Source organism: Colletes gigas, unplaced genomic scaffold (assembly GCF_013123115.1).
Source record: "Colletes gigas isolate AHSC1104 unplaced genomic scaffold, ASM1312311v1 Colletes_gigas_Sc00082, whole genome shotgun sequence".
Classification (NCBI taxonomy): domain Eukaryota; kingdom Metazoa; phylum Arthropoda; class Insecta; order Hymenoptera; family Colletidae; genus Colletes; species Colletes gigas.
The window spans coordinates 85662-98823 of NW_025106710.1; the positions used below are offsets into that span (position 1 = coordinate 85662).

General features: G+C 34.0%; 1 protein-coding gene across 8 annotated transcripts in view; it reads left to right on the forward strand.

Moving 5' to 3' along the window:
* Window positions 1-13162, forward strand: part of LOC122403878 (endophilin-A) — a 150007-nt gene that overhangs the window by 70845 nt on the left and 66000 nt on the right. For all 8 annotated transcript variants that reach the window (XM_043407667.1, XM_043407674.1, XM_043407670.1 and 5 more), the window contains exons 3-4: window positions 11164-11232; window positions 12593-12809. In XM_043407667.1, coding sequence (XP_043263602.1) covers window positions 11164-11232; window positions 12593-12809 — 286 coding nt within the window. The remainder of the gene's footprint in view (window positions 1-11163; window positions 11233-12592; window positions 12810-13162) is intronic.

Genomic DNA, 13162 nt, shown 5'->3' on the forward strand with positions numbered 1-13162 from the left:
CACTATTTACGGGACACCCTGTATACAGTGACCGGTACCAAAAGCTTGTCCAACACGCTAGAGGAAGACGTCTCCGACGGCACCTCTACAGATCCTCTCTCATCCCTCCTCGTGGAAGAAGACGTTGCCTGCGCGGCCCACGGCACTTCCACACTCCTTCTCCAAAGAAAGTCGATCCGCGAGTCGTAGTATGTAACAACCAAATTACGCGTTCGGCTATCACCAAAACTACCTCCGCCAGTTAGACTTTATATCGCGCCGTGACAAAACCGTACGTGTAAAACCTCGACCGTATCGCGGAATCAAATGTAAAAGTTTTATCTTTGTTTTTGTGAATAATAAACCACATTCCCGTTACATATGTAAATTGTGTTTCTAGAGTAAATTTATCTATGGATTTTGTAAATGTGCTATCGTTTCGCCTTTGGTATTTACATGGTTTCTTTTGTGAACTGCTAATATTAATGAGAGTGTTCTTGTTTTTTAACATGTTTCTTTCTCTTGCGTCGTGACCTTTACGTACTATTTATTACATTTGAAAAATTTTACGTAGTTTCCGAGCAAATAAAGATAGCACACGTGCGAGTGTATGAGTACACGCATCACAATTATCCTGTTGCGAATTAAACACACACGCACTGCAATTATGTTATTCACGAATATCCATGCATCTCATGTTTGTTTCGTTCACGAGGGTGAGTTCCACTTTTTGCGAGTTAAATACAAACGGAATTGTTATTAAATTGTCAAATATGCTTAAATTTAATAATGTAAAAAGGAATTTGTAATGTAAACGGAATTATCGTATCTATGTCCGTTGACGTCGAATAATGTAACTTGACTAATGGCAGACTCTACGTTTTCGACCGACGATCGTAGCCTGATCAGCATTTGTTTTTCTGAAACACATGTCAAAAGCGGCCTACTGACGTTGATACATATTGCGATACAAGTTTCGATACAAGCAATGGGTTCAAGCTGTCGGTAGACTATATGTACATACAGGCAGTGACCACTAGTGATGGATTTAAACGAATAACTCTATTTTTCAACATTATGAGACCTATCATTTCGACGCATCGAAATGACTGGATTAAAGGCGAATATAATGTATGTATTAGCGTATCTGCATTTATTTCGGCTACGATTCGGTATACCAACCCAGGTGGTAGGCAGAGTGTGGAGTAGAAAGTTCAACATAACGATATACAGTGCTGGACAGCATAGTTGTGGTAGTACAAATGCTTATAACTACTAAACAAATTGATTTGAAGGAAAAACTTTTTGACATATTCATGTATTATCTATTTTAGTTTATTACATAACAGAAGCAATAATATAAATACATGAATTCACAAAACAATAACAAAAATGTATTTATTGAATATTTTATAGGCGGATTAAAGTATTGGCACAAGATGCTGAATGTAGTATATCCGCATTTGTTTGCAAAATTTCCGATCGTCATTTCAAAATGTAGGTAGAAGACTCCCCGATTGTCATTTTTAACAACGATCATCCTAAAGTTCAGTCGTCTAGCAACAGTGGAAAATAAGAAAAAGTAATAATGTCAAGAAAAGCGAAAGAAACCACAAGCGAAGAGAGAATAATAATAAATTTATATAAAATGCAAAAATCTTACAGTGAAATATCGTAAATTATTAACAGAAGTTTTACTATTAGAAGCATTGTAAAACGATTTATAAATAAATCAGATTTTGATAATACGAATCGAAGTGGTCGTCCTCCCAAGTTATCTGTTAAAGAAAAACATAAAATTGTAAACGAAGTGAAGAAAAATCCTAAATTAAACTCCTCAAAACTCAGAATGATTTTAAATAAAGAATGTCAAAAAAAAGTAAGTTCGAAAACTGTGCGGAGGGTATTAAAAACTGCCGGATATTTTGCGTGTGTTGCACGAAGAAAATCATACATATCAGAAAACAATCGAAACATGAGGGTTGAATTTGCTAAAGAATTTATAACGAAGGATTCTACATTTTGGAGGAATATACTGTTTTCAGATGAAAGCAAATTTTATATATTATATTTAAATCGGATGGTAGAATATTAGTTCGGAGAAAGCCAAATACTGAACTGCATCTACGAAATTTACAATCGAGTGTAAAACGTGGAGGTGGTGGGGTTATCGTGTGGGGTTCTATGGCAGCGTCTGGCGTTGACGAATTAATTTTTACAGGTACTATTATGAACAAATACACGTATTTAAATATATTAAAACAAAATTTATTCAAAAATGCGGAAAAATTAAACCTTTCGTGGAATTTCTATTTCCAACAAGATCGCGATCCAAAGCACACCGCTTAAATCGTACGCCATTGGATCATTTATAATATTTTTCATTCCCTAAATACACTACCCCAGAGTCCAGACATGAATGCTATCGAACATGTCTGTAACGAATTAGAGAAAAGGATTAGAAAACATTTTAGAAGAATGGAACAAAATCGGGCGGGATTTTACGAAAAAGTTAGTTAATTCAATGCCCAAACGATTAAAGGAAGTCCTTAAAACAAAAGGAGGGGCAACTAAATATTAACATTTAATTCCAAGTCATTTTTAAATGTTTTTATTTGAGTATGCCAATACTTTCGTCCACCCATAAAATGTTCAATAAATACATTTTTATTATTGTTTTGTGAATCAATGTATATGTATATATTATTACTTTTGTTATGTAATAAACTAAAATAGATAATAAATGAATATGTCAAAAAGTTTTTCCTTCAAATCAATTTGTTAAATAGTTACAAACATTTTGTACCACAATAACCATGCTGTGCCAATACTTATGTCCGGTACTGTTGTATATTCTGATTAAAATGAATCAAGACAACAATTTTTGGGAAGAATTCATCAACATTTGCTTGTGGAATATCAAAATATCTGCATATTTAAACAAAAATATACGGAATGCAGCATTCCAAGAATTTATTACAAAATGCAGGAAAAAATTCATAGCATACATTGTAGTTTTCGAAAAGAAGGGACGACATATACATACCAAGTTTATGTTTCCTTGTTTTGCAAATAAAATAACGAAGACAGACAAGACCAGCGTTCCTATGTCTGTTTTGGTTATTTTCAATTGCAAAACAAGGAAAAACATAGAAACGCACCGCTTGTTTGACTAATAGGCTAAGCTCGCTGTTAATCTACAGTCGGTCACGAAAATATTCGGACACCACTATAGTTTTGACTATTATAGTCCGTACTTCAGAAATGTAAACAATGAGAACAAAAAAAGGTTTCACGTATGTGTGTAGTTCACAAAAACGTAAGAAATATTTATTTATGATACGTGATTACATAAATAATAAAAGAAAAACAAAAAGTACGCTCATTTTCATGTCACAGAAATATTTGGACACTTGCTGTACTTCTCAAGTTTCCAGGTTCCAAGAACTGACTGAAACAATGTTTGTAAACATATCATTCATACTATGTACAAAGTATGTTATATGTCGAATATTTGTCAGTCTTGCTCAAAATTTGTGGGAAATGGGTCGGAAAAGTAAGAATACATCGTTTGATATGCGACAATTAGTAATTTTTCATCATGAAAAAGGGAAATCGATTCGCAAAATTGCTGATTTATTAAATATTAGTAAGAGCACGGTATGGGATATTGTTCGATGGTACAAGAACGAAGATAGAATTGAATCTATCCCTCAAAGTGGACGTAAACCGATCCTAAATATTCGCGATAAACGTTCCATAATTAGGAGAATTAAATGTGATCCTCGGATAAGTGCTCCAAAGTTAGCAGCTGAATTAAATGAACACCGTGGAATATCAGTGCATCCGGAGAACATAAGAAGAGTGTTAAGATCAGAGGGCTATAATGGAAGAATAGCTCGAAAGAAGCCGTATATTACGCAGCGAACAGGACAAAGAGACTGAAATTTGCAAAGGACAGTGAGTGGTGGGAGGACGTAATTTTCGCGGACGAGTCTAAATATAATATTTATGGAAGCGACGGAAGAATTAGGGTATGGCGGAAGTCGAAAGAAGAACTGAATCCGAGACATTTGCAGCCGACTGTGGAGCACGGTGGTGGGTCTGTGATGGTGTGAGGCTGTATTTCGGCCCATGGAGTAGGCGAATTAGTTTTCATCGACGATATCCTTGATAAAAATAGATATCTACAGATTTTGCAGAATAATTTAAAGAAAAGTGCTGATAATATGAGACTTCAAAATGGGATAAAGTTTTATCAAGATAATGACCCAAAGCACACATCGCGAATTGTGCAAGAATTCTTATTATTCACTTGCAAGAATATCCTCCATCCACCACTGCAATCGCCAGACTTGAATCCCATTGAAAATTTATGGGACGAATTAGATCGCCGAATTCGGACAACTCCCATAAACACAAAGGAAGAGTTAAAAAGACGGCTGCAAGAAGAATGGCTGAGTATTAGGCAAGATTATTTAAAAAAATAATTTGTAACATGCCAACGCGATTACGGCACGTCATACAACATATGGGATATCCAACAAAATACTAATTAATAAAAACAAGATTTATATATCGTGATATAAACTTAGTTTTGATAATGTCCGAATATTTCTGTGACATGAAAATGAGCGTACTTTCTGTTTTTCTTTTATTATTTATGTAATCACGTATCATAAATAACTATTTCTTACGTTTTTGTAAACTACACGCTGCATATTAACATACATGAAACCTTTTTTTGTTCTCATTGTTTACATTTCTGAAGTACGGAATATAATAGTCAAAACTATAGTGGTGTCCGAATATTTTCGTGACCGACTGTATCTCAAACCCATCTTGTAGCGATACCTGCATCACAACAAATATCAGCGTCAATAGGCCGCTAAAGTGAAAATAGAATGAATAATAAGTCAAGAAAAGCCCCAAACAATGAGTCCAAAAAGTTCAAATCAATCCAAAGATTAGTGGGTAATTATTTAGAAAAGGTCGGGTCTCACCGATTTCGATGATTTTTGAATATGTTGTAGAAATCAACATTTTGAACAACTTTTTCCTATACATATAACCGCCGCTCGGCCTTAGTTTCCGAGATTTTTCTTCAAAAATATCGCTACTACTACAATGAATTCTGTCTATATGTACATGTCTGTGACTCTGTATGCGTCAGTCTACGATCGCCGATTTTTTCTCTTGTTTGTATTAATCGGCATGACAACCCACGACAAATAATGTATAATGTGTCAAGCTAAATCTAGTTCTGAATTGCTGTCAAAGGTTCGAATATTCTGAACTATGGAACTCGCCAAATACATATGTAGGCTATTTAGGTGAATTCTTCTTCCGTCGACAATATCGTGTTAATGATCGAATAATGAAATTTTTCGAAATAATGGCTGAAATCTTTCCCACTTCTGATAATATCAATAAAGAAAATTGAAATAGAAAATGAATGCGTGGCCGACCGCCTTACGGCGGCCGGTATAAAAAAATCTAACACAGACCTAATTCATTATATTAGTTACTAGGTAGAATAATTAGGTTTGTGTTAGGTCAGGGTTAGATGTTTTTATACCGGCCGCCGTGAGGCGGCCGGCTACACAAATCGAGTTTTTAAGCACACCCGTTATACGCATCCATTGCCGGCCGCCTCGATGTACATATCTATAGAAACAATAAACAATCGGCGAGTCAACGCTTACACACACGCTGCCACAGGCACGTACGTATAGATAGAATTCATTGTAGTAACAGCGATCTTTTTGATGAAAAATCTCGGAAACTAAGGCCGAGCGGCGGTTATACATATGTACAGGAAAAAGTTGTTCAAAATGTTGATTTCTACAACATATTCAAAAATCATCGAAATCGGTGAGACCCGACCTTTTCTAAATAAGTACCGATTAGTGTCCCTAAACTTACTAACGAAGTTGAAACATATTTAGGAAAAAGTATAAATCAGGGAACATTAAGAATAGTGTTGAGAAAACAAAATTTATACAGGGTGTTCGACCACCCCTGGGAAAAATTTTAATGGGAGATTCTAGAGGCCTAAATAAGACGAAAATCAAGAATACCAATTTGTTGATGGAGGCTTCGTTAAAAAGTTATTAACGTTTAAAGTTCCGCAGGTACTGAATTTTTTTCTCGAAAATGCGCAGGATTTTTGTCTATTTACCAAAAATGATTCTAATTGACCCCCGCAACCAAAAATAATTATTCCAGAATGATTTGAAATTTTTTAATTTTAACGAAAAATTTGTTCACCTAGTCGAATTTGTTTCTCGAAAGTGCGTAGGATTTCGGGGGTGTGTCTATTCACCAAAAATGATTGTAATGGACCCCCGCAACCGAAAATAATTTTTCCAAAATGATTTCAAACTTTTTAATGTCACCAAAAAATTTAGGCACATAACATATGTCGATTTTTCTTAAAAATCCGTTTTTGATTTTTAGTTCTTTTGTTTGATGCTCTACAGAAAAGTTGTTTAATACTTTTTTGTAGGTATCCATGACCTCTACTTCCAAATTAAATTTCAATGAAATCCATTGACAACTGTAGGTGTAATGGTCGTTTGAAGATTTGACCATTTTTATGGGGCTTTTCTCACTTTACGGGTTTAAGGAACAACTTTTCGAACATTCTTTGAATTTGTACATATTTTTTACCAAAATATGCGTTGTTTGCATTGTGAAACATTAATATCCTCCAATCCGTTTAGAGGGTATTATGTTAGCATACGCATGACATTTCAGGGCAATATTTCTAACCTCACATATTTTCGAAAAAGAATTTTTTGCTCGAAAATGCGTAGGATTTGGGGGGTATGTGTATTCACCAAAAATGATTGTAATTGTTCCCCTCAACCAAAAATAATTTTTTCAGAATGATTTGAAATTTTTTAATAACTTTTTGATGAGGCCTCAATCAAAAAATTAATATTCTTGATTTTCGTCTTATTTTGGCCTCTAAAATCTCCTATTAATATTTTTCCCAGGGGTGGCCAAACACCCTGTATAGCTGTACGGTTCAGAACAAATGTTCTCTGAGGGAGAAAAGTAGAAAAAAAGGGTTAAATTCCGCAAAAGATTATTTGAATAAAGGTTTCGGTTTTTGAAAAAAGACTATCTTTGCAGATGAAAGTAAAGATATCTTTCATTCGGATGGTAAAATTACGATATGGTGACAACCCAATGAAGGGTTAAAAAATTTTGTTTAACTTTACCGTGAAGCATAAAGGACAGTGGTATGGGGCTGTATTTCTGTTGGAATGTGAGTAGTGTAGAATTTATCGAGTACAATAGGAACTGTTCCATAGCACACGGAATCTTGCTATGTTCTATATTACTCATCGGTGAGGTCCGTTAGAAACGGTGCCGGGGGCAACCGTTTCGGGCCGGGTGCAAAATCGATCGATTGCACGTGTCGCGGAATATTCTCGGTCCTCGAAGGCCCGAGAATGTTCCGCGGCGCGCGCCTCGAACTTTTGCACCCGGCGCGAAGAAAATCCAAAAGACGATCGGGACCAGGGGTATATAGCCAGGGTCCCGATCGCCGGGCGGGACTTGATTTCTGACCAGTATACCACGCACTCGGTATCGTAACACAAAACGCGAAACAATATTCACGAACACAATTTAATTATTATACAAAAATATATAGTTTTTCCTGCACACGTTGTCCAGATTATTTCAAACCCAATTAATCCCAACGGACTTAACAGGACGTAGGGATCTTAAACGTACATTCTTCCGGGTGTCGAAAATATTCGTGACGAGGACTTACGACCCTCGTCGACGCGTCACACAGCAAACGCGTCTCATCCGCGGAGTGTACGAACAGGAACAAATATGATAATATAAATATTTTGTATTAATAATTTGCGTATAAAACAGTAAAATATAGGAATTTCAGAACGCTTTAAATTTTATAGCGACAACAATATCAACACACACATTGTATGTTGCCAAGATATGACTACTTATAATTGCCCCAAAGTAATAAATACACGGCTGGCACGAATTACAAATTAGAATTCGAAAACATATCATTAAAAATAAAAGTGATTTAAAAAAAGCATTAATATATACCAAACAGATTGCGGGTAGTAAAACGTAACCGAAGAATCCAACAAACTACTAATACTTAGTTTAAGCAAGTCATTTAATAATTCTTTTTTAAATGTATGATTTAGTACGATTAGCTAGTTGCGAGTCGTTTTCCAAACTGAATTCGAATAACTTTATTTTTTTGTATACATAAAAATATTCATTTGTTTGTGTATACTATATAAAAAATATAGATACATTTAAAACATGTACCCATCAAACCTTTTTTTCGAAACATTTTCTGAAATGTTGTATACGGTTTTGGCTGAGATCCATTATAATTTGTTCTCATCTAAATTGTCAGTTGTAATTGCAAGGTAAAGTTAACGTTGAACATCTTCGGACACCTCTTACCTTCGTTGGCAAAATTTCAAAGGCACATCACTTTAGATTGACTGTGGATATTATTGATCCGTAGGCCTATATCCGCTTTGTCAGTGACGTTTTTCCCCCTTTTCAAACTTCTTACAATTATATTCCTTGCGCCCATCCTTGACCATTTGCTCTCGGTTATCTCCCGTCTGCAGGAAATCTCGTTTCGTATTTCAGGATGATCTCGGTTTACGAACAATTAGCTAACATCGATCGATCGACTTCTACGTATCTCTCGAAAGTTGTCTGACATTCCCTTTTACTGCAACGTTCAAGACAATTTGCATTTTATCTGCGATATCGGTTCTTTTAGTTCATCCTACAAGCAATGTAGTTTGTGCCGAGGACCATGAAATAAAGAGATGTTTCTACAGTCAACCAAGTCCTCGTTGTGCATGTTCCAAAAAAGTAACATCTTCATTGTGCTGTTTACATTTCAAAATTCTATGCAAATTAGAAAAAATCTAAAGCAAATTGTATGATACAATAATTCATTATTTGATCATACTGCGTATAAAAATTTGTATCACTATTGCCTTTCAAGTTTTTTACCTAAGTATTTACGAAAATTGAAAATGACTCACCAGTGTACTGCTTGCCGTGAAATATTCATTTTTTTGGACCATGTGGCTGTGAAATAGATTCTCTGTTAAACTTTCTGATCATTTAATATGTACATACTTAAAAAATAATAAGCTTACCCTTCTTACTCCTCTGAAATTCGAAAGAATATTTGGTTTTAATCGTAACGTATCGAAACGTATCTTGAAGTAGAAGACTCAGAAAATTGACCGTAGGAATCACTGTAATTGAAATTCAAGGAGGAATCTATTACTGTTCACTCACTGTTCACAGTGTTCACTCGGCCTATCGTTGAACAACGGTTAAGCGTCAAAAAGCAAAAGAATATTGGAGACATGTAAGAATCTCGTATAGATTGTATCAGACCGTGTCGGATGTAATGTCAACTGAAATTTATTGATACATTTTCGTTAATGATTTGCTTATGAATGCTATGTTACAGTCAATATTTTTTTACAAAATACCAAATTAAAGATTTAAAACAAGAAAGATTGGTTATATTGGTTAAAAGAGCGTTTAATTACAATTTTAAAATAGTAAAAAAAGTTACATAATTTTTGAATATCAAGAAACTATTTCCATCATTATAGTTATCTAATAGTATCCTATCTAAGCATGATAGATGAACGTGTTTCAAATATCATTTTACATTATATACTTGAAAGTTGTGTTAATATTTATTACATGTACATATACATATACAGGGTGGTCCACGCAATTGTTACAAGTCATAACTCCGTTATTATTGCATTTCCGAAAAAATGCCAAAGGAAAAAGATAAATGGTTCGAAGAGCACTACATCTGTAGGCCTTTAAATTTTTGTGAGATGCAGCAGTGCATGTGCAATTAACAATTGCATCATTTCTTTAAATAGAAATGCATATTTTTTTTTACACAGATCGATTCTTCTATTCATTCTACGTAAAAAATGATTAGGGTACCATGGCAAAAAAGTTATTAGATCTCGAGATATTTAAAAAAAATGTCTTTATTGAAGAAGATGCTCAAACACGTCATGACTATGTTATAAAGGTAAACACCCTTTCGACATTGTTATCATAACAGAAACTGATTTGTACGAGTAAGTATTTCATCGTAAGTAGTGTAAGTTTTGCAATAACGTTATCGCAACAAATACATCAAAACGTTGGCTAGCCTGTTCACCTGATTTAAGTCCCCTTGACTTTTTTCTGTGGGGTTATTTGAAAGATAGAATTTATTCAAATCCCATAGATTCTGTAGAGAATCTGAGAGAAAGAATCATACTGTAATGTGCAGCAATAACTGCAGATAATTTAAACGCAGTTACGCAAACAATAAAAAAACGTTATTAGAAATGCTTAGAATGTAATGGAGAAGCGTTTGAGCATCTTCTTCAATAAAGACATTTTTTGAAAATATCTCGAGATCTAATAATTTTTTTGCCATGGTACCCTAATCATTTTTTACGTAGAATAAACAGAAGAATCGATCTGTGTAAAAAAAAAATATGCATTTCTATTTAAAGAAATGATGCAATTGTTAATTGCATATGCACTGCTGCATCTAAAAAAAATTTAAAGGCCTACAGATGTAGTGCTCTTCGAACCATTTATCTTTTTCCTTTGGCATTTTTTCGGAAATGCAATAATAACGGAGTTATGACTTGTAACAATTGCGTGGACCACCCTGTATACATATATTAGAGTTAGTGTTATGTGTAATAAGACGGAACTTTTGCTGACTTAGTATTTTAAACAAATCAAATTTATTATACAACATACTAGGTTGTAAATGGAAATATATAATGAAATTAAAAACTCACTCATTTAATGAACGTACGTGGCTTGGGTAAGAAGCACAAATTGAAAGAGAGTGTCGCTACTTCTCCATGACTAGCATAACTAAAATATTGACTGATCGATCAAATCAATCTATATTAGAAATCTTCATTATCGATCACACGCTCGAACTCATCAAATGCGTATTGTCGTCCGTCTTCTCTAATTATTATTTTAAGTTGGGTATATCAATGAATAGGGTAATTGTAGAATTAGTTTCTTTTTTCATTCAAGTTCTCAATATTCATTCATTTTACTTGACCTATTTTCCATGACAATTGTATTATGTTTTTCAAGTATATGACAGAGAAGATGGGCGGTGCGGAAGGAACCAAGCTCGACGTCGACTTTATGGATATGGAGAGGGTGAGTGTTTTTTTTCTGCATTTTTAAGGTCTCCACGATATGTTCATGATGTGTCTTGTATAACCTTGAATCGATTTCCACGTGCAAATCAAATTCGCAGTATTTCTTTGTCGTCTATATGAGCACTGGGGTATGTTTGCCTTTATTGTTGTATAGTATAATTATTTGTACATAAAACACATTCGTTTTTACTTCTAAATCAATTAATATACTTCAAAAGAAAAAAATACAAACTTTATTTATTCAATTTAAAATCATTACATGATAATTAACATAAATTGCAATAATGCGCCATCGTCGGAGTTAAAAAAATATTGAAACAGTACATATTCAGAAAATGATGATATACGGGGTGAACTACATAACATGAGCAGCTTAATTTATTCTGTTACTAGTGGATCGTTCAACAAGTTTTTTGTTCACTAGATATAGTTCAAGCTCAACTTTAAAATGATTATATTACATTTTTTACTAACTGCTGTCTTTTTCCGAAGTTTCCAAGGTTACGTCTAGGTTTTTGGAGAGAAACCTATTTTTTAGCGAATATTAAGATCAATTCAAATATCATAAAAAATACCTTTTTTTAATCTAAATCTAAGAAACAAAACGTTAAAGAAAAATATTTTAATTCAAACGATGCTCGAAATGATGTTCATTAGCAGAACTTGAAAAAAGTCGTAAAAAATGTACTATAATCATTTTAAAGCCCCTCTAAGCTATGTTATAGCGGGCAAAAACTTTTTGAACGGTCCATTAGTAATAACATAAATTAAGCTGATTAAGTTTCACGGTTCACCCTGTATACATTATGTTATGAAAGTATATAATTTTAATATTGGGTAGCATAGTGTTTTTGTTTTGAAACATGGATCAGATGTTTGGTCATTCCAGATTTAATTTCTTTTTAAATAATCGGAATTTCGATATTTCTATTCTTTTTCCAATCTTCTTTAAACTTTTCCTTAGAATTTAGAAGCATGTTTCTGATTCCGCGGTCCAATTCATCGCATAATTTCCTGTAAGAACTAGATTCTATAATTTTTTAATTTTTATGCAATTATACATATAGCAAATATTCTTATGGGATTCGTGCTTCATGCTTAGGATTTTAAAATTGTATGACTTTCAATTTTAACACTACTAGTTTACGTTCCTTTTTTTGGTAATAAATTTAAACATTCGTTCTTATCCATAATAATATCTGTAAGAACTAATTTCCCAACTCCAGAAATTGAAATATATAACCTCTGACATGATTCTACAATTCATTTGAATGATTAAACTTCAATTTTATTTGTAAAGAAGAAGATTAATAGGGTAATGTTATTTTTAAAAAGAGATTGTGTAATTTTGATCACAGAAAACAGATGTCACATACGAGTTGGTGGAAGAATTACAGCTGAAAACGAAGGAGTTTCTTCAGCCAAATCCGACAGCAAGAGCGAAGATGGCGGCGGTCAAAGGCATTAGCAAACTCAGCGGGCAGGCGAAAGCTTCGACTTACCCTCAACCGGAAGGTGTTCTCGGCGATTGCATGCTTACCTATGGCAAGAAGCTTGGCGATGATAGTGTTTTCGGTATGTACTGTCTCTTAGAACTACAGATGAGGTATACAAGTAGACGTTACATCCAATATACTTTTTCGGCCCATTTTTTTGGAGTCCTAGAACCCCTAATATCATTTTTGGGTCACCAACAGGCTAAAGAAATAAACACTGGAGGAAATAAGACAGGAAATGAAATTACAGGAATTCGTTTGTTTTTTAACAGAATGAAAACTGTACAAAATTTAGTAAATTGTAGGCTGGAAATAGACGAGCCGTGCGACGCCGTTGCGATATCGCAGCGATTTTATCTTTTTCCATGTTTTCAATTGAAAACAACCAAGACAGACATAGAAACGCCTATTTTGTCTTCGTTGTTTTAATTG